Genomic DNA, 26,035 nt, shown 5'->3' with positions numbered 1-26,035 from the left:
TCATCCTCTATGATTACAGCAGTCTAAGACATATAATCTGTCCTTTGCAATTGGAGGGCTATAGCAGCTATTGTTATCCTCATCCGAGGCAGCTGCGTGCTGGACATTGGGTCACAAAGACCTGAGTTCAAATCCTTCCTCCAATACTTACTAACCGTGTGACCCATAGGCCAAGTGACTACTGCCTCAGTTTCCTAAACTGTAAAATGGAGATAATAACAGCACCTACCCCTCAGGATTGTTGCAAGGATCAAATGAAATAATATTTTAAAGTTATTTGCAAACCTTAAAGTGCCAAATAAATTTGAGTTGTTATAATTGTTATTATATCCCCATGACCATTACCACCTTCTTTTTTCCTTTATATAGTGCATACTCAGCCTTCATTTGGCATCTAGTAACCTGAGGGCCAGAAGGGCCCATGTTTCCTCTTGAACCTGTATGAGAAGCTGTGTGTGTGTGTGTGTGTGTGTGACAGACAGAGAGAGAGAGAGAGAGAGAGGGAAATAGGGCTGAGTATAATGACAGAAGAGAATGTCTACTAGATGTGGGCTGGGGGAATTTCCACATCTTGGCTTTCAATTCAGCTGAGGACAGTACACAGCACAGGCTGACCAGCCGATAGGTGCAGATTCCAGTGGTAGGGAAGGGGTATTGAGTGTCAGAGTGGTTGTGAGTTCTTCCTTTTAGGAAAGGAGATGGCTGCTAGAAATGCTCATTCCCCTTTGGCGCTGATCACTCATTTTGAGTGCTGCTAGCTCTCCATCAATCTCACCCTACATTCCTTAAGTACCTTTTAACAGTTTTGCTTACAGGTACCCTTTAGTACCTGAATATTTATATCTCTCATCTGGAGTGGCAACACAGCTTTCTCCTTGGAAGAACGGAAGGAGAAAGATGGAGAGACAGGGAAGTGGGAGGAGAGGAGAAGAATAGGACAGGAGTGGAGAGGAGGGGGGGTAGAGATTAAGAGATGAAGAAGGGCGGGGTGTAGGGAAAGAAGAGGGAGATAAGAAAGGTGAGGGAAGGAAGGAAGGAGGGAGGGAGGGATAAAGAGAGAGAGAGAAGGGGGAGAGAAGAGGGAAAAAAGGGGGAGAGAAGTATAGAGGTGAGGAGGAGGGGTGTAAGGGAGTGAAAAAGAGAAGGGTCAGAGAATGTAAGAAGAGGAAGAGAGAAAAGGAGAAACATTCCTACTGTCCCCCAGTCCCCAACTTCCCAGTCCTCTGCCCCTGCTCTCAAATTTACAAGACTCAGAAAACATGGTGCCCATTTGACCAACATCATCCAAATCCCCAGTACAGAAAACCTATGGAAATCAAATGTGAAGGGAAGAAAAGAAGAGAATGGGGGCATTTATTTCCTCCTGGACTTGCAAGCCTGATGGCTTCTAGGCTCCAGGCATGTAGGTAGGTGCTTATTTTCAGAGCTGCTCTGTCTCTTAAAGGATTGGCTTTGGTTGAGGGCTAACATTTATCCTACTACCCCTGCTCTCATTTGTGACCCATCTTCCCAGGCCCCAATTGCACGGCCTCAGCCACCAAAGGCAGATAACTATTTTTTCTCCCTGGCGGAGAGCCCAAGATGAAAGGGGGTAGGGTTGAACAACCTTGAGGAAAGGCAGCATCAGCTTGAGTGAAAACCCTGTAAATATTTACTCTGATGTCAGATAGAGAAGGAAGGAGGCAGGGAGGGAGGGAGAGGTGGAGGGAGTCATCTTCATCTGCCAGTGTGGGGAAAAAAGATGAGACATAGCTCTCTGTCTCTTAAACACCTGGGATGTACTTTATAGAGTCACGGGGAAACTCCTACCTTCTCACCTATAACCTTTGGAGGATAAGCAGGAAACAGATGAGATGTTCCAAGAGGTGGGCAAGTGGGACATGGGGGATGCCCTGAATGCAGCTGGGTTAGGGATACAGCCATTGCTGCTGTTACCATAGGCTAAAAGTGAAGGAACTTGGAAAATGTGGCCAATTATTTCTTTAAATCGTCTGCTCAGCTGAAAGCACTTTTGAATGCCCTTAGGGGTGATTCCAATGAGTACCTAACCACCGCAAGTACTAGAGTGATTGCCGGGGTGGGGATGGGATGGGGTGTGTCCAAAACCAGAGAGGGTTCAGGAAACAGCTCTTCCACAGATGTGACTGGAGTCAAGAAAAGCAGTAACCAGGATGTGGCAAATGGAGCTTTGCCCCGGGGCACCAAACTTCTTTGCTCTGTATGTAAGCAGAGCTCCTAACACTGTTCTTGGGCAGGGGATTTGATGGGATGACACTTGGAGGTCTGAGGTTTTGCTAGGTTAAGTCCTTTGTTCATCCAGCGCTATTTTTACTCCTAGAGTGTCTTGGGAAGTGTTCCAATGCAAACCCCGAGGCTAGGGGCCACCTGAGTGGCCTGTTCTCCTACAGCTCTGGGAACTTTTCTCTTGCAGCCCCTAATCCCTGGAAAAACCTAAAACTCAGATTTTTACTAGGAAATGTTGTCATCACGTCACTGGAGTCAACACATGCTGATCTCATTTTTCAATACCAGCCTGTTCACTGCTTCCCAACTTTGCCAGGATGTACTTTGCTCAGAAAGGATCAATTGCCTCAGTTCCATCCTGCCTACCCCCCTTGCCCTGACCTAGGCTGCCTGGCACCATTTTGTGAAGTCAGCCAAAACCGCGTCTAATTAATTCTTTTCCATCGTGGGCTTTGGGGAGGAACAAACAATCTATCTTTGGAGCATTGAAGCTGCCAAGGGGTAGCTAGCCTCTCCCTCTCCCTGTATCTGTCTCTCTCCTCTCTGCACTTATTGAGGATTTCTACATGAAGAGTGAATGGTTCTTTGTTCTGTTTACCTTCAGAGAACATGGGGCCAGCAAACTCCATCTGGCACCCACTCCTCTGTGTCTTCTTTCCTTTCCATGGAAGATGCTTCTTGGGGTCACCACAAATTACCCAGTTGTGGGGATTTTACTGGGATGTCCTGAAGCATCTTTGCTTTTCCCAAGGAAATACACATTCTTGCTTTTCTATTAAGCTCAACCTCAAGTCTATGGTTTTCTAGGACTTCAAGGTAGTGAAAATAATGGTGACAGTCCCAGAGGCTGGGGTCTAATTGGAGAGGGTGATGGACAGTCACTGTGTCAAGGGAGGGTCTGAAGAATTGTAAGATAATAGATTTAGAGCTGGAGTGTACGCTGGGAGATCGTCTAGCTCAATCTCCTCATGTTATAGGTGAGGAAATAGAGGTGAGTGGAGGTTAAGTGATCTGCTTCAAGGTCACAAAGGTAGTAGATGACAGCTGGGACCTGAGCCAAGCTCTTCGGACTTCATGTTCAGGGCTCTTTCCATGGTACCACTTTGGTATAAGGAAAAGCTTCCTCTCAATTAGAGCTATCCAGGAGTAGAATGGGCTACTTCCGGAGGACCAGTGGGGTCCTCCTCGATTGAGGTATACACATGAAAGCCAGATGGCCACCTGTTGGAGATATCTTAGTGGAAATTCTTGGTCAGGTATGGATTGGTCTAGATCAGGGGTTAGCAAACTGCAGTCTGAGAGCCAAATCCAGCCTTCTGCCTGCTTTTGTATAGCCCGCAAAGTAAAAATGGTTTTTCACATTTTAATATTCGACAAAACTTCATTTAAAAATGTAAAAATCATTCTTAGTTCGTGAGTCATATAAAGATAGGCAGTGGGTGGGCTTTGGCCCTCAGGTTATAGTTTGCCAACATTTGGTCTAAATGGTCTCTGAGGCTCCTTCTAACCCTAAGATTCCATGGTTCTGATGAATGGATAAACATCAAGCTAAAGCAAGTGTCCAGTGGAGGGCTCAAGGTCTCTTTCCTCAGCCGTGTTTTGTGCGACATCTTTGTCAATAACTTGGATATAGTTTACCAAATTGCACATGACATAAAATTAATACTAATACTCATACCAATACTAATACTGATACTAATACTAATACTAGGGCAGCTAGGTGGTTCAGTGGATAGAGTGCCAGGTCTAGAGTCAGGAAGATTCATCTTCCTGAATTCAAATCTGGCCTCAGACATGTAATAGCTGTGTGACCCTGGCCAAGTCACTTAACCCTATTTTCCTCAGTTTCTTCATCTGTAAAATGAGCTGGAGAAGGAAATGGCAAACCACTCCAGTATCTCTGCCAAGAAAACCCCAAATGGGGTCATGAAGAATTAATTATCACTGAAACGATTGAACAACAATCCTAATACTAATCCTGGCAGATAGTGCAAGGACTCTGGTTTTGAAGTCAGAGGATCTGGGTCACAGCACAGCCCAACCTCCTGTTTCATACTATTCCCTAGTGGTGGTTTCTGGGAAATGAGAATGTATCAATCCTGATGTCATTCGGTCAACAACAATTTTCTTGGTCAGAATTGCAGAGTATAGAACCAGAATTGGAAGAGACCTTAAAAGATCATGTAGCGCTGGATCTTCTTACCCCTCAATAATGCCTCTGCCATGGTGGTTCCTTTTTCCCACTGGTGACTTCCTTTCAGGCCTCCATTTTGGGGATGATGGACTCAGACTGGCCATGCTTCATTCCCCTCCCAGCTGGGCTTTTGCCCCTATGCCCTTTGAAATGATGCCCTCACTTGGGCACCCCTCCAGCTCCTTTTTATGTGTTGCCTTTCCCCATCAGAATGTAAGCTCCCTGAGGGCAGGGACTTTTTTTTTTTTTTTTTTTTTTTGCTTTTTTACTTGTATCCCCAGGGCTTAGCACAGTGCCTGGCACATTAGTAACTGCTTAATAAATGCTTATTGACTGACTAACTCACCAAAGAACCATTCCCATCTAAGACATCTTGACAAGTAGTCATCTAGTTTCTGCCTGAACACCTCTAAGAAGATCAGTTTTTAAACAATACCTTGTTCTGATGTAGTCTCAACCATGTACCTTCATTGTTCCTCATTCTTTCCATCCTCACTGTAAAAAGGAGACCTCAATCCCCAGATGGGTGGTATTCAAACACTAGTACAACTGGTGGGTTCTATTCTAGTGTATTTTTTTCTCTGTGCTACCCTAGCTTATCTCTGCTACTTGGTTTTGGACTGGGGGTGATGGGCTCCCTCCGAAGAGTGAGGGCCAGGTCTAGGGAAACTGAGAACCTGACTGATCTCTTAGGTTAGGGTTTATGTGCTTGAGATGATGAAGAACCTGGAACTGGGGAGAGACGGTCATATTCTTGACCTCACTCTATCTCCAAAGGCTCTTACTTCTGCTAGCTATGTGACATTAATCCATGAGAACCTAAGCTTCTTGAGGCTAGGAGCCATGCCTTAGGAAATCTATATATCCTCTCTCTCCCCCCTTTTCCCATTTGTTCTATGTAGCTCTGAGGGCAGAACTAGCAGCAAAGGGTAGAAGCCATAGGGAGAAAAGTTTGGGTGCAAAATAAGTAATGAATGGCCACTGAGGTAGAGATGTTCAGTAATGGATTGGGCTTGCCCCTTGCACATATTCAGAGATCCCCCATTGGGATGAAACAGAAAGAATTCAAGTACTACCAAGTATGAGGTTGAATTAAATGACCAAACAATTACCTGTGGTCATATACACAGTCAGTATGAGGTGGGGCCAGGTCTCAAACCCTGGTCTTCCAGATTCCAAAGCTGGTCCTATTATCTATTCTGCCATGCTGCTCTCTTTTATAGATGAAGATATTGAAGTCTGGTGATAATTAAATGATTTGTCCACCAGGGTCCCAGAGCTAGTAAGTGTCAGAGGTCAGAATCTGCACTCAGGTCTTCAAGCTTCTGTGAGTATCTGGCTCATCTTGAATATGACGTGCCGGAAAGCCTTAGATAGAGTGGGTCAGGACTCACCTTCTGCGCTCGTCGCTTGTCAGCTCTCTGATTCTGGTGGTAAATCCGGCTGAAGTTGGAGACGATCACGGGGACGGGCAGGGCGATGACCAGGACGCCGCTCAGGGAGCAGATGGAACCGAAGATTTTCCCTGCGATGGTCTTGGGCACCATGTCCCCGTATCTAGGGATGAGAAAGAAACAAAGAGGCGCCCAGTGGAATTAAATTAGTGCGGCCTCTCTGCCCCCTCCATCTTGCCACTCCCCCTTTCCACAGCCGCGGAGTGGAGGAAAGGGGAGCTGAGGCTCTACTCTCCCAACAGTGATTCTTCTACTAGGAAAGGAGGAAGCAGTGGCCAAAATGAAGGATTTGGGTTACCATGGATTCAAGTCATACCGCTTCCCTATGGCCCTGTGTTCGTGGATGGTAGAATCCTACAATGTTAGAGATGGAAAGGACCTTGGAGGTCATGAGTCCAGTCTAGACCCAGACAGGAATCTTGTCTGACCTCCAATGATGAGAAGCTCACAGTCTCTTAAAACAATCAATCAACCAATCATTCAACCAAAAAGCATATAGCCCTCATCCCAGTCCCCGCTCACCAAGGTTTACAGTGTCCCCAGTTCCTTCAACTGATACTCAGCTAGGATAAATTCAAGAGCCTTCATCATCCTGGTTGTCCTGGTTGCTTGTCCACTCTCCAGATCACCAATGTCTTACCTTAAAATGTAGAGCTCAGAACTCCACATGATATGCCAGATGGAGCATACTGGGACTATCCCTTCCCTACCCCTGGACCCCCACCCTTTCTCGATGCTTTCTTGGCAGCCCATTTCACTGCTTTTAACAAGTCAAAATGTTTCTTTTTCAACTGCCATAGCAGGATAAGGGATGGACTGTGCTCTCAAGTTTCTTGTCTCCTGGCATTTGCAATCCCGAGAGGCCTTTCTCCAGACCCTTCCGGGTTTATCTCTTCCTTTCTCTGAGCGACTCTAGTATTACTGGCTGTAGAATAGTAATAAAAAGATAATAATAGTTACTGTTTGCAGAGGACTTTAGAGTTCGCCTAATGCTTTTGAACTTCATAACAATTCTCTGAGGTAAGTATTTATTATCCCCATTTTACAGATCAGATAACTAAGATTAAGGGACTGACCCAGGGTCACCCAGTGTCTGAAGTAGGAGCTGAATTCAAGTCTTCCTGTCCCTGAGTTGGGGACTCTATCTACTACGCCATCTTCCAGCACATCTATACGGGAAGGAACCTCAGAGAGCTTTTGGGTTGTATAGTTGAGGAAACAAACCCAGAGAAGGAAAGAAATTGGCCTAAATTCACATGTCAGTTCATGGCAGAGCTGGCGTTAGAACCCAGATGAGCTTGTTAGTGAACCTCTCATATGTTTCTGCTTTCTTGCATCGCTATTGTTAGATCATTGATAGTAAGAACTATTCCCCATGCCCCTTGGAATCCTCTACCATACCCAGTACATTGTGGCTTGAAGCCAAGAAACCTGAGGTCAAATCTTGCCTCAGACACTAGCTGTGACACCATAATTACCCATAGCCTCAGTTTGCTCATCTGTAAGATGGGGATAATAAAAGTGTTTCCCTTCTAGGGTTATTGTGAGGATCAAAAGAGGTAATATATGTAAAAAAAAACTTTAAAAAATCTTGAAGTGTGATATAAATGCCAGCAATTATTTTTGATTAGATCTGATCTGTCCTTAGGGCTTGCTGGGCTGCCCCGCTGATTGCTTTTGTGCCCCTAAGAGTTAGGGTGGGAGGTCTCAGGTGGAGGTTCCAGCATCTGGGTCTCTTGGATTGAAACAGGTTTCAGCAATTGCCTGGATTATGGAGAACCATGAGAGATGAATCTCTCGGGACCTTTCCTGGCATCTGTGACTCCACATCCAAGGGTGGTCAAGGGCCAGGCCGGGCTCCTTGCAGAATGGAGTGAGGCACGTGCCCAAGGCTCTGTCCATTTAATGCTCTGCTCCATTTAATGTGCTTTGCCAGAGATCAGAAAGGAGTGAATTTCTGGAAACAACCTCCAGGGGGTGATCTTGAGTCCTAGAGACACATGGGGTAGGGCAGATGATGTCCTCCACCCCTATGCCCTCTCCCTCTTCCCCACTGAGGGACGGGCAGGAAGCTATTCTCCTACAGAACAGAAAAAAAAATTTTGGGTCTCCCTCTCCATGCCCTTTCAGTCTAAAGAACAGCCTGGCAAACCCCTTCCTGAAGTTTTGATTGGTTAGAAATTCACACTTCAGCAATTGCACTGGGGGCCCTAATCTCCTGTCTCTGCTCTCATTAGTACCTCCCTTCTAATAAATAAAGCTCTGTCCCAGCTATTAAATGTTATTTAGCCTTCTCTTTAGGAGATAATTTAAAGGCCTTTGTTAAGCCAAGAGTTCTGAAGCCTCCTTTCTCCAAGGACAGAAACACTTTTTTTTCCCAGCCCCTCTGTCAACTGGGTGCCTAGAAACAGAGAGGACTGAGACAACCATTAATCATGAAATTATCACTTTGAGATCATATAGCTTATTTCTTCTATGAAGGCTTAAAGGTACTTATCCTGAGATACCATCCTCCCAGGCTCCCAGGTTAGCAACCTCAGCATTATCCTTTTCTCTTTACTTTCCCTCTCCCCCAACGTGTCCTGCAGTGGCCAAAATGCACAATTTCCTCTTCCCCCTCTCTTACCATCCAATCTCTTCTCTCTATGCCGTGGCTACTGCCTTAGTCCAGGTCTTTTTAATGCCTCCCCTGGACCCTTGCAATGGCCCCCTAATTGATCTTCCTGCCTTATTTCTTCTCTCTCTAATCCATTATTCATACAGCTGACAAAATGATTTTCTTTAAGCCCATCTCTGACCATGTCAACTCTCCCACTCAATAAACCCCAGTGGCTCCCCATTACTTCTTAGGCTAAAAATCTTAACTCTTCTGTTTGGCTTTTAATGTCCTTCAAAATCTATGCCCATCTCCCTTTCCAGCCTCGTTAGACATTACTTCCCACACTACCGTCTAGCCAAACTGCCCTTCTCCCTAGTCTTCATATTTAGCAGTCATTTAATCAGCTATTAAGCACATAGTATGTGCCAGGCACTGTGCTAAGTTCTGGGGATACGAGGAAGGGTGAAAACCTGGTCCCAAGTCTCAAACAGAATGCGATCTTATGGACCACAGCCCCCTTTGCATGGCTATATGTCCCCTGTGCCTGGAATGCACCCTTTCCTCTTCTCTGCCTTATAGAATCCTCATGGCCCCCCTTCCCTCAATTTCATATTTATTTCATATTTGTTCTGTATATTATAAGTGTGTGTATATGTAGATACATATATATATGTATATGTTGTACATCTATAGAATGTAGGTTACTTGAAGGTAGGTCTTTCCTTCATCCTCAGCACCTAGCCCAAGGCACCTCACATATAAAAGATGCTCAATAATAGCTTGTTGGTTGTGAGAAAACTCAGAGATCCTGGGGTTCCAGGGCTTGTAGAGGGGACTGGAGATAGGCTGGAGTGATGGCCAAGACAGGCAGACAGGAGACCAGACTGAGGAAAGATTCTCAAAGGTGAAAATTTATTGCTGTTAAGTTGTTTAGGTCATGTCCAACTCTTCGTGACCCTATTGGGGTTTTCTTGGCAGAGATACTGGAGTGGTTTGCCATTTCCTTCTCCAGCTCATTTTACAGATGAGGAAACTGAGGCAAACTGGGTTAAGTGACTAGTCCAGGGTCACATAGCTAGGAAGTGTTTGAGGCCAGATGGGAACTCAGATCTTCCTGACTCCAGGCCTATTGCTCTATCCATTGCACCACCTAGGGCTGTAGTTAGGTGGATACAAAATGACCCCGTGGAGAGAGCACTGGATTTGGAGTCATAAGGCCTAGGTTCAAATTTGAACTCTGCTGCTTATTGTATGACCTTAGATAAACCAGTTAACCCCTCTGGGCCTCAGTTTCCTCATCTGTAAAATGAAGGAATTGGATTAGATGGGCTCTGAAGCCCCTTCCAACTCTAGGAATGTCAGGTGGAGGGGGCTATAGGTACAAAGGGTTAAAGTCTGCCTGCTTTCAAGTCCTGAATCCTGTGCCATCTCTTCCAGGACCTTCTCTGACTTCCTCCCCTCCAAATGGTAGTGGTCTTTCTTTTTATGGCACTTTATTTGGATACTTGGAAACTTCCTTTCTACTTATCTGTGTAGGGGTAAGAATGTTTAGCTTCCCCTCCCTCAACATTAACCCCCTCTCCCATGAAACTTAGGTTCCCTGATGGCAAGGTCTACGTCCTCAATACCTTTGCGTCTCTAGTGCCTCACATATGCTAGGAACTTAGCAAACAAAGGTTTGTTGAATTTTGGATTGCAGGTCTGAGCCTCCTCTGACTGGTGATAAATCATCACATTTGGTCCTGACAGTTATTCAACTTGGTGCCTTCAACTCAGAGCCCCACAAGACAAAACAGAGTCAACAAACCTAATCTGGGAATGGCCTTCTTCCCTCTCCCCCTTCTCCCAACCCAAGGGAAGTCAGGACAGACTTTTGATAGTGATTGCATTTGCTGCTGCTTTTTTTTTTTAACTTAGATGCCAGAGCTGTGCCAAGGTGCCCCCTGGCACCAGGTCTGGCAAGGGGGAGGACTTCCGGGGAGATGTGGTGCCCTTTTTGGGTTGGGAGAATCAGATTGAATCCAGTCCAATCAGTACCTATTTGGAATAAGGTAGTGTGCAAACAGTGGCCACAGACAAAATGAAAAATCACCCTGGCCATTCAGGTACTTAAAGTCTAATGGAAAAGTGAGATTTCTGCAGGGTGCTATCCCTGAAAACAAACACAGCCAAAGCCTGTGACCACAAACATCAGCAAGGTGAAAATTTCTGTTTAACAAAAAATTTTCCAAACAACTCAAACAGAAAACTTGTTTGTTACAAGCCAAATTCTATACAACCAACTACGACCGGAGAATGTAGAGTCCTCTGGGACTGGGTGAAAGGGATTTTGAGCGAAATCAGTCATTTTTCAGAAGCCCAGTTTTATTTAGTCATGAAGTGGCTCACTCCCTTAGAGATCACCTTTGTTTTATAGATGAAGAAACTGCAGGCCAAAGAGAAGGGATGACTTACCCAAGCAGACCCGGCTAAAACTTACAATAATGACCTCTGCATGTGCTCATCCCACCAGACAATGACCGTCCCCTGCAACCTCTGACAGAGGCATTCCCGAGAAAGAAAGGGTTCTGAAATTGTTACAGACGCAGAGGCATCACTGCCCAGCCTGCAGGTGCAAGCTGGGATACGGTCTCAAGCATCTTAGAACACAGCCTGAACTACAACACACAAACCACAGGGAAACATAAACTCAGAAATACAGGGAAAACTATACTGGAAATCAGACCTAGAGCATCACTGCTAGGTGACACAGTGGCGAGATCACTGGCCCTGGCATCAGGAAGATCTGAGTTCAAATCCCACCTCAGGCACTTACTATCTTCATTTTAAAGATGAGAAAACTGAGGTTCAAAGAGATTAGGTGACTTTTCCAGGGTCACACAGGTAGCAATGACTAGACTATGATCTTGGGCAAGCCATTTAACCATTGCCTGCCTCAGTTTCCCCAACTGTAAAATGGATATAACAATAGCCCCTAACTCATAGGGTTGTTGTGAGGATCAAATGAGATAATATTTGTAAAGCACTTAGGACGATGCCTTTCTTAGCTATTATTATTATTATTTTTAGTATCCCTAATTCCCAAATACACGGTTCAACCACCACAGAATAATGGGCTAGTGTGACACCAAGTCAGAGGGTCAGGCTCTTTCTGCTTTTGTATGTACAGTCACCTCATAAAAATACTTTTTACATATGTTATCTCGCTTGTTCTTGACAGCAACCTTTGGAGGTTGGATGCTGTTATTATGCCCATTTTACAGATGATGAAACTAAGGCAGGTTAAGAGACCTGCCCCACTCACACACCTAATAACAAGGATCTGTGGCGGGATTCAAACCTGGGTCATCCTGCTCCTAAGTCCAGCACTCCATCCACTCTGCTAGCTAGCTGCCCACTTGGTACTTTTGTATTCTTCTAGAAGGCAGCCACAGAACCGATGTGGGGAACTTTGAGGGAGGCTGACTTTGTCTTCCCCATAAGGAAGACCTTTCTAACTGTTGGGGCTGTCTCAAAATGGGATGGCTTACTCAATGAGATCGTAGTAGAGGCAGTGTGGGATGGTAGAGAAAACACTGGCTTTAGACTCAGGAGAGAGCTGGCTTCAAATTCTACTTCTGATACGTGCTACCTGTGTGACCCTGGAAAAGTCACCTGATCTCTCTGAGCCTCAGTTTCCTCATCTTTAAAATGAAGATGATAATAATGGTAGTACTTACCTCACAGGATTGTTTTGACAAGCAAATGATTAAATGTATATATTTTGCAAATCATAAAGAACTTATGTTAAATATTGTTATTATTGTTATTGTTATAGTTGACATTATTACTATTATTATTATTAGGGCAGCTAGGTGGTGCCACAGTGCATGGAGTGCAGGGCTTGGAGTCACTTACTAGTTGTGTAACCCTGAGCAAGTCACTTAACCCTGTTTGCCCCAGTTTCCTTATCTATAAAATGAGCTGGAGAAGGAAATGGCAAACTACTCCAGTATCTCCAGTATCTAGATGCCAAGAAAACCCAAATGGAGTCAGGAGAATCATATATGACCGAAATGACTGAATGATAATAATAATAATAATAATGATAATTAGTAGTAGTAGTAATAGGAGTAGCAATAATAGTAATAGTAGCAATAGTAGTAGGAGCAATGATTAGTAGTAGTAGTAGTTGTTAGTAGTAGTTGTAGTAATAGTAGTGGTGGTAGTGGTGGTGGTAGTAGTAGTAGTAGCAGTAGTGATAGTGGTGATGGTGGTAGTAGTAGTAGTAGTAGTAGTAGTAGCTCCCTGCCACAGGAAGCTGAATCACCACTTGTCCAGGATGTCTGGCAGACATCTTCACCTTGATCATGCTCTAGTACCTCAAGTTCAATATGCTGTGATGACGCATTCATTAGAGTATCACTGGATTGGAAAAGACCTCAGCAGGCATCTCGTCAAAACCCCTTATTTTTCAGATGAGGAAACTGAGGCCCTAGGGAAGTTAAGGGGCTTATCCAGGGTCACACAGTATGTACCCAGACTCACCCTTCCTTCCAACTTGACCGTTTCCATTGGTGGTAACAACTTTTTCCTACTAGCATTGTCTTGGACTCTTCGCTCTTCCTCATGTCCAACCAACTGATAAGTCTTTTCTATTCCAAGCTCATAATATCATAAAATCACAGAATCTCAGAACTGGAAGGGGCAGCAATGCACATCTAATTCACCTGTTACCTGGATGAGAACCCATTCCACGGAGAAGGGATCCTCCATTTTCTTCTTGAAAACCTTCAGTGAAGGGGTACCTTCTGGGGCAGCCCACTACTCAGGGACCATCTGTCTCTCCCTGTCTATTCTCACCAATACCCCTCTAGTTCAGGCCCTGATTATCTCACCTGGACCACAGTTGTAATCTCCTAACTGGTCTTCCTGCCTCTCCTCTCTCTACTCCATCCTTTACATCACACTGTATTTGTAATCAGGAGATCTAGGTTCATATCCTAGAATTGCTACTTATTACCTGTGTTGCTTTTGGCAAGACATTTGATCATTCTGGGCTCTGTTAACTCACCTGTAAAGTGAGGGTTTTAATTTTAGTATCTTCAAAATTCAAATCGCTCTCTTGTTCTGAAACTTACAGTTGTTTCCCATTGCCTACAGTATAAAATACAAATCTGTCAGCCTGTCAGTCAAAGCCCTCCACAATATGGTTCCCACCTACCTTTCCAGCCTTATTTCACACGACTCCCCTTCACTTACTCCAGATTTCAGCCACAATGTTCCCTAATCTTGGTCTCTTACACCTACATGCACTTGTATTCAAGGTAAGTCAACAAACATTTATAGCTGATAAGTTAGAAAATCAAGTCAACAAATATTTATAACAACTATTTACCATATATCAACCACTGTGCTAATCACTGGGGATACAAGGAGAGGCAAAAATTGTCCCTACCCTCAAAGAGCTTATGATCTAATGCAGAAGACAACATGTAAATAACCAGGGAGATACAAGACGTATGGAGTTGATGGAAGGCAATCTGAAAAAGGAAGGAATTGGCAGCGGGCCGTGGGCTAGAGGGATAGGCCTCTTGGATACGTGGGATTGGGGCTGATTGTTGAACAAAGTCAGGGAAGATAAGAGGCCAATCATCCCTCAAACCTCTGCCTACCGAAATCTTTTCCTTCCTTCAAGGTCCTCCTGAGGTTTGCCCTCATTCATGAAGCCTTCATAGATATATCCTTCACATCTCTCATACTACTCTGGCCTTTCCTGATTTAACTTGTCTTATAGTTACTGATATACCTGTCCAGTTTCCCACTACTTCTATTAGATTGTAAACTCCTTGAAGGAAGAGGCTGTGTCTCATTTTGTCTTTGTGTCCCATCTGTCACGGTGCCTTATATGTAGTAGGTGCTTGATTAATTTTGTATTTCTTGTATTTGTATTTATTATCCATTTTGTATTTCTTTGTATTAGGTTGACCTGGATGACCTCCAAAAATCCCTTCCAACCAGGACAGAAACTAGGGGAAGGCAGCTGCCTAAGGGGGAAATAAGAAGCATATTGAAAAAGAATATATTTTTATTGATATGATTTTTGCATCACTTATATTTCCCAATATATCCTCCTCACACTGCCTTTCAGAAGACAATCCCTTGGAATAAAGAATTTAAAAAGAGGAAAAAACAATTCAACAAAACTAACTTGACAATGCATGCAGCCTTCCACACCTGTAAGTCCCCTACCTCTGTCAAGAAATAGAGGTGGGGAAGTGAAGAGGCCCTTGTTAATATTTTTAATAGCAGAAAACTCTCTTTCTTTGTGACATGTTGGGATTTTATTTATTTTGTGATAAGTCACATGGAGTGATAGAGGATTTTTTTGCATAATGGACCCTTGTGGCATCTGGTGAAGCCTATGGACCCCTTCCAGGAGAATGGCTTAAAATAATTGAGAAAATGCTGAAGTGCAATTAGAGTTAGTGAAAATAAAGATGTTTTTTTCCTTCTAAGTTTGCAGAGCCCCTGAAAGTAATCTACAGACCCCAGATTAAGCATACCTGTACTAAAGGGAGGGGTCCTTTCTACCTCTCATGAACAGTAACACAAAGAGGGCCAAAGGCTTTAAACCTGGCTTAGGGTGTTCAGCCAGCCTTCTCCAACTCTGAGATTCTGGGATCTTGGGATTCAGATTATCTAGTCTAGCCTCCATATTTTACAGATGAGAAAACTGAGACCTCTCGAGGTGACATGAAGTGTGCAAAGTCAGTAGCAGAGCCAGGATTTGAACCCAGGCCCTCAGATTCCAGAGATATCCCCCACAGTTGCACAGTTGCCCCTGGGAGGGGGTCAAGATGAAGTTCTACCTTCTTGGGTCGCAGTGAAGAAGTATCCCTGACATTCATATACCATAATTTGTTTCTTCTAGAGAAACCTAGGAAGACTCGTGTGAACTGATTCAGAGTGAAGTGAGCAGAATCAGGAGAACAATTTGTACAACAGCAACATTGTTAAAAAAAAAAAGAAAAGAAAAGCTTGAGAGATTTAAGAACTCTGATCAGCACTGTGGCCAATGATGATGAAGAATGCTACCCATCTCTGGATCACCAGAGAGATGATAGACTCAAGATATAAAATGGTATGTACATTTTTGGATCTGGCCAATGTAGGCATATTTTGTTTGTCTATGTGTATTTCTTGCAAGATTTTTTTTTCTTTTCTTAAATTTTTTTTTCTTTTTAGTGAGACAATCTAGGTTAAGTGACTTGCCCAGGGTCACACAGCTAGTAAGTGTCATGTGTCTGAGGCTAGATTTGAACTCAGGTCCTCCTGACTCCAAGGCCAGAGCTCTATCTACTGCTCCACCTAGCTGCCCCATTTTTTTTCTTTTCTTAACAGAGGCGGAAGAGCAAAACAAATGTTTGGTAATTAAAAAAATTAAAAGAAAGCATTCCTGAGTCATCCCCCTCTCTCCAGACTCTATCCCTCCCCCCCCATGCCTTAGTTTTCTTAGCTTGGTCCCTCCCTCTCATTCAGCCTGTGGGGTGGTGGCCACCCTCACCCACAATTGTCAGCACAGACTTGGTGCTAAATGTCTGGGCTCTCCAGGATCTGAACCTTGTAGTCTCACCTCTTAGCCAGCTCCTTCTCTTAAACAGGGGTTCATTCACGCTGGCAAACAGCCCAAGCTAAAAATAGCACACCTGCAGCAGCACCCTGGGTAGTCAGTGATGCCTTTGTGCATGGATTGCTGACCCTATGATCGGCTTTCCCCAGGAAGAGATGCTGAAAACCCCGGGAACTGCGGAGCAAGTGTTTTAGGGAAGGAGGCCTGGGGAGGAAATGTCTGGGTAGGGTTAAAACAGAGAAAGGTTCTGGGGTTGGGGCTCCACATGAGGAGAGGAATGGAACTGGAGGAGGAGCAGTGGGAGACTGTATTCTCTCGGGTGTGGATGATGGGTTATTTAATTCCTCCGCCTGAGCAGTGTGAAGACTTCATTGAACGTATTCAAGCAGGGTCTGGAGGGCAAGTTGGCCAGACGGCCCTCCCTATTCTCCAGTTCTGTGAAGAGGTAGGACTGGGCCTCCAAACCAAGCCTTCTTATTCCAGATCCATTACTGTCTTCCTTATATCATGCCGGACTTGGTATATACATACAATACAATCCGCTCACCTTCCACCATCATTAGCTGACCCAGCCCCCAATGGTTCAGGAGGGTTGGATGGGCGTGGGGTCACTGAGGCATTTGTCCAGATCACAGCTTGACCTAGGTCCGATTTTCAGTTCTATCCTTGCCCAGCCAGATGCAAGGAACAGAAAAGGAGAGAGGGAAAAGGAGAAAGAGCAGGAAAGATAATGAAAAGTTGAGAAGTCCATGGAGACAGGCAGACCTCCTGGAAGAATCTTAGCACACAGCCTTGTCTCCTTCCACAAGAAAAATGAGCCTTTCCGAGAATGGCATTTGAAAGTGAAGGGAAGTGAAAGGGGCCCTCAGGGATCAGGGCTTGGAAGGTAGGGATGTGCCCTCACCACTCACAAAGCAGAAAGCCAGCAGAGACTGATGCCCAGTCAGGACACTGAGTCTGGGGCCCAATGTTCCACTACGCAATGACCCTTTTCACAACGAGTGGGTCCCAGACCCTCTCCTGCCTCGGAATCCAATCTGCTGTCTTCGGGAATCCAAAGTGCCGTCTACGCTGAGGCAGGGACAGGCAGGCTTACTCCAGTAATATGGGAGGCTAATTAATTTGTGTTAGGGCTTAGGGATAATTAAACTTTTTATCTGAGCCTAAGCTGCACAAACTGCAGGCCTTGTACGATTAATTGCTGCCTTCCTTTCCTCCTCCAGGTACCAGAGAGATAAGCCTGAGCGGTTCTCTCTCATCTTGTCTTGTTGCTTCTTATGGGGAGAGAAAGCTGCCAGTGTGCCTGGGCTATGTCCAGGAAAGAGACGGAGGGGGCACTTCCCCAGGTAATACTGCAGTGCCCAGTATGTAGTAAGTGCTATATAAATGTTAGCTATCATTGTTGTTGTTATTATCTGTGGGATACCTGGGGGGAGACAGGCAGGGCTAGGTGAAATGAAAGGTTTCTCCCCAAATTTCTGCTTAACTCTAACGAAGTAGGATCGCCTTCTCCACCGCAGTGTTTCTCTACATGGTGCCAGAATGATTTTCCTAAAGCACAGGATGGATGAGGTCACTCTCTTACTCAAGAATCTTCAATAGCTTCCATTTAAAGCCCTTAAAATCTTGCTCCAACCTCCCAGTCCAGCTGTATTTCACATTACTCTCATTCAGCCTAGCCAGACTGACTTTCTGATTGTTCCTCACCCTTGACCTTGATCTTCCACAGTTCTGTGTCTGTCCCCCATGCCTGGAATTTCTCCTTACACCTCCTTGCTTTAATTTTATTTATTTTTGCTACATTTTGAGTTCCAGATTGTTTCCTTCCCAACCCCGCATGAGAGAAGGTCAACATTTGATAAAGATATATAGATGGAACCATCTAACACATACTTCTGCATATCAACACTTTCTCTGGAAGTTTTCCTTCACAGACTCTTTGGAGTTGATTTGAACATTCATATTACTCAAAATAGCTCAGTCATCCACAGGTACTCTTCGAACTATATTGCTGTTACTATATACCTTCATCTCTTACAACCCTAGTTTCCTTCAAAGCTCAGTTCAAAGGCTCCTTTCTATATGAGGCTTTTCCTGATGCCCCCTTCAATGCTCCAATGCCTTTCCTTCCCCCAACCAAAATTACCTGGTGCCATAGAGGAGAAAGAGAGAGAGAGACCAAAATTACCTGGTGCCAAAGAGGGGAGAGAGAACGAGAGAGAAAGAGAGAGAGAGAGAGAGAGAGAGAGAGAGATGAATCTGGAGTGACAAAGATCTGAGTTCAGATTTGTCCTTGGGTCCTTATTAGCTGTGTGACCCTGGGCAAGTCACTTAACCTCTGCCTGTATCAGTTTCCTCATCTGTAAAATGGGATATGTTTTCATCTTTCCCTGTATCCCCAGTGCTTAGCACAGTGCTTGACCCATAGTAGACACTTAATAAACGCTTGTTGACTGACTGCCAGGTCGTGCTGAGTTCTAAGGATTCAGGATACAGCTGCTCCTTCCCTATTCAGGCAAAATGGGAAAAACATCAAAGGACTGGTCATCCAAGTTACCGCCAAGGAAAAAAATCACCAAGGTCCTTTAGAGGAGCTCCAAGCTGCCCTCTCTTAGGAGTCAGAAGGCTGGAACAGAGTCAGTCCCTCATTTGTGGCTAATTAGCAGTGAGACCACCTTGGCTTGAGCAAATCCGTAAGATGGGATAATGAGACTTCTACCACTGCCCTTTCTGGCCTGTTCTGAGGGTCAAAAGAAATGGTGGATATGAAAGTGTCTTGTAAACTGTAAATCATATAAGGGGAACTATACCATTCTTGAACTAATTAGTATTCATTATGTCCTGGGCCACATCAGCAGAGGGCTGGATGGTGAATGACAAAGACCCATTAATGGAAGAAATCATGATATCGCTAGTAATAGTTGACATATAGGAACATTTGCAAGGTGCTTTACATTTATGATTTCATTTGAGCCTCCTGACAACCCTCTGCAATAGGTATTATAGGCATTTTGTTGTCGTTCAGTCATTTTAATCATGTCTGACTCTTCATAACCCTAGTTGTGGTTTTCTTGGCAGAAATACTGGAGTGGTTTGCCTCTCCAGTTTGCCTCTTCCAGATGAGGAAACTGAGGCAAACAGGGTTAAGTGACTTGCTCAGGGTCACACAGCTAGGTGCTTGAGGCAGAATTTGAACTCAGATTTTCCTGATTCTAGGCCCGACACTCTATCTACTCTGCCCCCTAGATGCCCCATTACATGTATTATTCTCCCCTTTTTCAAGATGATGGAACTGAGGCCTCAGAGAACCTCATAAATGACCTGTCATTTATGACACGTCATGGGCCTGGTAAGTGTTGGAGGTGGGAGTGGAAACCAGGTCTGTCTTGCCTTTACGTGTGCAGTCTTCTTTCTGCCACATCTTGGCTGCCTCTTGTGAAACCTGTTTAATGGGTAGATCTGGGCTCTTGGAGTAGTATTGTTCCATAGAAAGAACACTGGATTTGGAATTGAGCATTTTGGGTTCAAGTCCTGGCTCTGCTGTCTGTCTTGGACAAATCACTTCTCATTTGTGAAATGAGAGGGTTAGACTCTGTTCTCTAAGGTATCTTCAAATCTACACCTGTCTTTCTTGGCCTGGACCAGATGCTCTGTGGCTACTGGGGCACATAGTATGTCAGGGTGGCTGAAGCTATCACCATCAGCAGTGACAGACTCAACATGGCCAGTTCCCATCAGAGGGCACTGGAGGTAGCCCAGCTTTGGGGGTGGGTGGTAATGAGCAGGCCAGCTCATCTGCTAATGCTGATTGAGAGCAGATGGAACAGACAAAACCCCCTGGCCCAGAACTTTAGTCGGGTGGCCTAAAACATCTGTCTGATAATGCAGACCAGGAGAGCAATTCACTTCAGACAGCAGGGACTGTCCATTGCCTGGGATGAAGATTTCTGGAAGGTAGAGGCCAGGACCTGACATTTAAAATGGGAAGATGTCGCCTCCTAGCAAATGCACAGAGTGAATTCAACAGTCAAATCCTCATCTCCTGTGTTCTAGGATGGGCACTCTGGGAACTGGAACTCCCCATGTTACCGGGAACCTGCATTGCAGCCAAAAGCTTGCACTGCCTTCCCTTGTGTGATCCTCAGAAACCTAGAATGGGGAAGCAGGAATCCAGCTCAGAGATCATAGGCAGTCCAGCCCTCTCTGGTTGTCTCATTTGCCTCTAAGAGAAATGAAAGTTTCTATTTCCTCTGGAGGAGCTTACATCTATCAGGACCTACTAGAGTTCAAAGAGCATCTTTCTAACCATGTGATATTGTACAGTTGTGTCTTATCCCCTTGACTAGACCATAAGCTCAGTAAGGGTTGAAGCCTAGTTTCTTTATTTTTATTTTTTATTTTTTGGTGCAAAGTCTAGTTTCATCCAAATTTTGAATTTGCCCCTGCTGCCTATCCCTGCATTGCTCACATTCAGCATTAAATAAATGTTTGCTTTTTTAATTTAATTGAAAATAATTTAATTTTTAATTAATTTTTAAATTCCCCCATGTATTTTATAGATGAGGAAACTGAGGCCCAGGGTTAAGTGACTTGCCCAAAGTCAGAGTGCCCTGGTGGCAGAGCATGGATTGGAACCCTCACCCTGGAAATGTCTGCATGATCGCACATGTATAATCTACATCAAATTGCTTACCATCTCAGGGAGGGGTGAGAGAAGGGAGGGAGGGAGGGAAGGAGAGAATTTGGAACTCAAAATTTTAAAAAATGAGTGTCAGGAGGGAGTCAGGAGGGAGTCAGGAGGACCTGAGTTCAAATCTGAACTCAGACACATAACACTCACTAGCTGTATGACTCTGGGCGAGTTACTTAACCCCAATTGCCTCACCTCCCAAAAGACGAGCATCAAAAATTGCTTTTACATGTAATTGGGGAAAAATAAAACATTATTTTAAAAAAAATGAAGCCTCCCCCTGGGTCTAGTGCTCTGTTATACTATGTTACCTTAAGCCTGAGCACAGGCTTAAATCATGGGCTGGCATTGCATGTCCTTCACTGTCACAAACTGTGATTGTGGGCAAATTTATTCATTCATTCATTTATTCAATAAGCATTTTTTAAACCTCTCAAACCCTTAGCATTCCTATCTGCAAAATGGGGCTAATGACACATATGTTCCTGAGTCAGAAGGGACCTTAGAGGTTAGCTAGTTCACTCTGTGCTCGACTGGGAATCCTTAATAAAACACCTCCTCCGGGTCACAGGATCTTAGATTGAGGGTTGGAAGGGGTTTCAGAGGCCATCCAGCCTAACCCTTTCATTTTACAGATGAGGAAACCGAGGCCCAGGGAGGTGAAATAATTTACCCAAGGTTACACAGGTAGTATGATTTATAACTAGGTCCTTAGACTTTCAAGTCCATATTCTTTCTGCTGAACCTGACCTAGGTTCAGTAAAAGCTAGAGTGGGAGCAGGAGAAAGGAGGCAAGACGAGAGGCCTGGAAAATCCCTGGATAATAGAAACTTGGCTGAAGCGCTATCAGTCCTGGGGAGACCTGAAATTCCCTAAGGGCAGAGAATGAGCTTAGCTATTAGATCACCTCTGGCACTGAGAGACAGCATCTCTGGACTTTGCCAAGTGAGTAGCTTTGGTATTGGAGGGTACAGAAGGGAAAAGAACACGGTGCCTCTATGGAGTCACTGCTACTGAGCTTGTGTTCAGAGGACAGAAGGGCCAGGGGAATCTCCAAGTCAGTAGTGGCTCATCATGGCTCATGGTGTTGAAGTTGGGTCACCTGACCTGAGGCACCACCTCCCTGTGTGATCCCAGGAAAATTTTTTGTGGGGTTAAGGTATTTCCATGTCTTGTCTTCTTCAAGAATTCAAGGATTTGCCCAAAGGGTTGCTTCACTCACAATATTTGCAGCGGCCCCACCCAAGTTCTCTTCCTCTTCCTAACATGCCCTCAGCCTCTTCCTGAAGCCAAGAGCCTCCTTGTCAGAGGCACAGAGGCCTTGGGAAGCCAAGCACAGAAGGAACAGCACAGATTGTGGGTCTCACTCTCTCCAATTTCTCTTATTCTTGTGGCTGAGGCATTTAGGCAAGTGCTTCCTTTCATGGTCATTCCAATATGAAAACTGAAAAAAAAAATGGCTCTTTTCTATTGATAGAATGTAAGTTCCTTGAGGGCAGAGAATGTTTTTGCTTTTATTTGTGTTCACAGTGCTTTGTACAGTGCCTGGCATATAGTAAGAGCCTATAAAATTCTTGTTGATTGATTGATTGGAATCATAGGAGGGCATGATTATAGATTTCTCTCCTGAAGTCCTTTTGTGGTAGGGAGATGACCTTGGGTTCTCGAAGGCCATGCCAGCATAGTATAAGCTCTGGCAGGTCCTTCCTACTGAGCTGGACAGGCTTTGCATTTGGGCCTGACCATGGTTTATATGTCTGCTGTTCCCAAATCAGCTTAGGTAAGTTCAGAGAAACCCCTTCCCAGAAAGCTGGCCCCTAGGTGATGAATATTTTTGGTCACAACATCTACTAAAGTATAATGGGGATTGGGATCTGTAGCAGAGAAGGTAATACCCATACTGATGGAATTATGGAGCTGGGAGGTATTTAAGAATGGCTGTTGATGATTGTATGTGTGGAGCATGCCCAGATCCTCCAACAGAGGAACCCCTAAGGAGGCTTGCTCGGGCATGCTCAGATCTCCTAACATAGAGGCTCTGCATCCCTTACCGCTGTGGGTGAGGGTAGCCTCTTCGGTTGCCTGCATCTGCTTGCTCTGTCCTGTGTACAGGGTGAAGGTCACAGTTCCCCCACAGTGTAGAGAGGAGAGCTAATCCTACTGTTAATGGCTAAATGGAACTGGGGTACAGGTGACCCTCCCAACAATTGAGAATATACAGTGATAGGGACTGGAGCCGTTGGCTGACAGCCACAAAACTCCCTTAAGGGTACCGGAGAACCCTAGGGAGAGGTGTGAGATATAACCTATACCCCAGCGTGGTAACGGGATTGATATCCTCCACGTTAGGTGATCAGGGCACGCTACAAAGGCAAACCCCAGCACATACAGGGGATACTATGAACTAGAGAGCCTTCCAGCAAATATTTTCCTGGTTTGAGGATTGAGTTATAATTCTGAATCTGGGGAGATAGCTGGAACCTTGCTAATATGGACAAGTGATGGGTCAGGAAGGCTAACCTCAAAAGAGGGGCGTCAGCTTTCTCTGGGAAGAGAAATCAGGGGTCTCTAGAGTGAAAAGGCATACATGATCTGCTTTCTGGACAGCATGGTGGCTTGGCCAATAGCAGGGGAGATTCTGTCCCATGTATGAAGGAGGCTCATTGGCCCGGGATGTTTCTATTGGCCTTCTTGGCTAAGAGAGGGATCAGGTGGATTTGACTGTCTGTGTGCTGGAACTGAACAACTGTGTGCTCTGTAAGGTTGATTTTTTTTTACCCTTTGTCCCATAGGTAACCCGAAGGTGGTAGGTATAAGTAGACAGCAGCTTCTTGCCAGAAGCGAAGTGCAGGCATGAAGTTCCACAAAAGGCACCACCAGGGGCATGAATGACCAGAAGAAAAGCAGTTAGGAGGCCCATGAGGCTATAATGTGAAAAAACAGATGGACTATGACATACTCATTACCCCAAGGTATTAAAAGAACCAGGGGGAGGCCTTCAGCATATTGGGGAGATTTTCTATGGAGGATCTTTGAAATGAAGACAAGAATCTCGAAGAATGAGAGGGCAGGAAGGGGCTGCAATCTTGATGGTAGAGGGACCACTCTTACTTAAGAAACCATGGAACCATTGAAGTATGTATGGAAGTTTCTCCCTAAGTATTAGTAAAGTCAATTAATCATTCAATCGACAAGCATTTATTGAGCTCTAGACACTATGTTAAGCAACTGGAGATAAAAAGACAAAGGTAAAATAGTCCCTGCCCTCAATGACCTTAAAGTCTACCCACAGAAGCAACATGTACACATAGAGGTAGATACAGAGTGTCCCAAAAGTCTTAGTTCAGTTTTAAGCTATTAAGGCTTAAATTAAAGAAAAAAAGACAAAAGTTTCAAACTACTAAAATTTAAAATTGTGCTGACTTTTGGGTCACTACGTATAAAACTTGCATGTGCAAAACTTGCATGTGGGGGAAGACATTAGCAGTTGGAGAAACCAGAAAAGGCCTAATGTAGAAGGTGGTGCTTGAGCTGAGCCTCTAAGAAAACTTGAGTTTCTGAGAAATGGAGACAAAGAGGAAGAACTTTTCAGACATGGTGGACAGAGAATATAAATGCATGGAGATGGAAGATGGAGAGCTAGGGTATGAGAAGGCGAGTGTGTGTGTATATGTGTGAAATATGGCTGGAAAAACCCATCCTCTGTCTCAGGAGACAGAAAGAAAGGAAAGGGGATACTGGGCTTAGGCTAGGAGCCGGGATAGCCTGAAGGCCTGGAAGTCATAAAAAGTGGATCGAGCACTGGGCTTGGAATCAGGAAAACTCATGTCCATGAATATAAATCCAGCCATTGTGTGACCCTGGACTAGTCACTTAACCCTGTTTGCTTCAGTTTCCTCATCTGTAAAATGAACTGGAGAAGAAAATGGCAAACCACTCCGGTATCTCTACCAAGAAAACCCCAAATGGGGTCATGAAGAGTCAGACACAACTCAACAACAAGTTGAAGAAAGACACAGGAGTCTCCCCACTAGCAGCTTTAGGGTGGCAACAAATAAAGACTGACCATGGAGTAGGAAAGGAGGAAGAAAATTCCTGATGGCATCAGATGGAGCTTATCTCCTATGTCCTGGGGTCCCCTTGCCTCACTGGACCCTAAGAGGTGGATGAGGGCAGAAGGTTTCTGGGACATTGCCTGTTCTCACCTCCATTGTCACAAAGCCTAGCTTAGCATGGTGTCAGGCTCCACCATGGACCAAGGGAATTACATAGACAGCTCCTCCTCTGAGACGCGCTGATAGGGACAAATGTGAAAAGGATGTGGAGAAAACAAGATGCAAACAAGCAAACCAATCTGAAACTAGACAGGAACCCGTGCCAGCTGATAAAAGCCAGGGGAGGAAATGCAATCAAGGCCTGCGTTGGTCTCCTTTCAACAAGCAAATACGGAACAGTAAATTGAGTTCTTAAATTTATTATGAAGATCCCAAAATATCGGCAGTGTTCTCCTCCACCCATGGGAATGCCTCAGAGGACCTGGGAGGGGGTAATCTCTCCTCTGGGGAAGGGTGTGGGGAGAGGAAGGAGGGAGAGACAGACAGAGACTGAGATAGAAAAACAGGAAGAGGGAGAGAGAGCAAGGAGAAAAAGACAGAGAGAGAAGAGAGAACAGGAGAAAGAGAGACGAAACAGAATGGGGAGGAAGGAACACAGCACACACAGATTTAGAAGTAGCAGGGATCTTGGAGGCCCCTTCATTTCACAGATAAGGAAACTGAGTCACAGAGAGGTTAAGTGACTTGCCCAAAATAGTTTCACACAGCTAATAGATATCCAAGGCAGAATTTGAATCCAGATCTTTCTGCCTTTCACTCTGGAGAAGAGGGGGAAGAAGATGAGGAAAGAATTGAGAAAGGGAAGTGACAGAGGGTGGGAGTGAGGGAGAAACAGAGAGACAGATGGAAGAAAGAAAAGAGAAGAAAAAAGAGAGAGAGGAGAGAGAATAGAAAAGAACAAAAAAGAGAAAGGAAAAAGGAGAGAGGGAAGGAGAGAGGGAATGGGGAAGAGGGAAGAGAGAAAGAGAAGGGAAGAGGGAGGGAAAGAGAGAGAAGGAGAGAGAGAGAGAGGAAGGAGAGGGGGAGTAGGGGAGAGAGACAGAGGGAGAGGGAGAAGGAGGGGGAAGAGGGAAGAAGAGAGGGAGAGGGGAAGAGGGAGGGAGAGAGAGAAGAAAAGGAAGAGAGAA

At 44.8% G+C, this 26,035-nt stretch overlaps 1 protein-coding gene across 1 annotated transcript in view; it reads right to left on the bottom strand.

The window, feature by feature from the left end:
* Nucleotides 1-26,035, bottom strand: part of KCND3 (potassium voltage-gated channel subfamily D member 3) — a 321,579-nt gene that overhangs the window by 27,493 nt on the left and 268,051 nt on the right. The window contains exon 3 of the mRNA XM_027860369.1: nt 5,833-5,995. Coding sequence (XP_027716170.1) covers nt 5,833-5,995 — 163 coding nt within the window. The remainder of the gene's footprint in view (nt 1-5,832; nt 5,996-26,035) is intronic.

This window comes from Vombatus ursinus, unplaced genomic scaffold (genome assembly GCF_900497805.2).
Source record: "Vombatus ursinus unplaced genomic scaffold, bare-nosed wombat genome assembly UNPS02014179.1, whole genome shotgun sequence".
Taxonomy (NCBI): domain Eukaryota; kingdom Metazoa; phylum Chordata; class Mammalia; order Diprotodontia; family Vombatidae; genus Vombatus; species Vombatus ursinus.
Note: the sequence above shows the minus strand (reverse complement) of the source record. Positions and strands in the feature narration are given on the sequence as shown.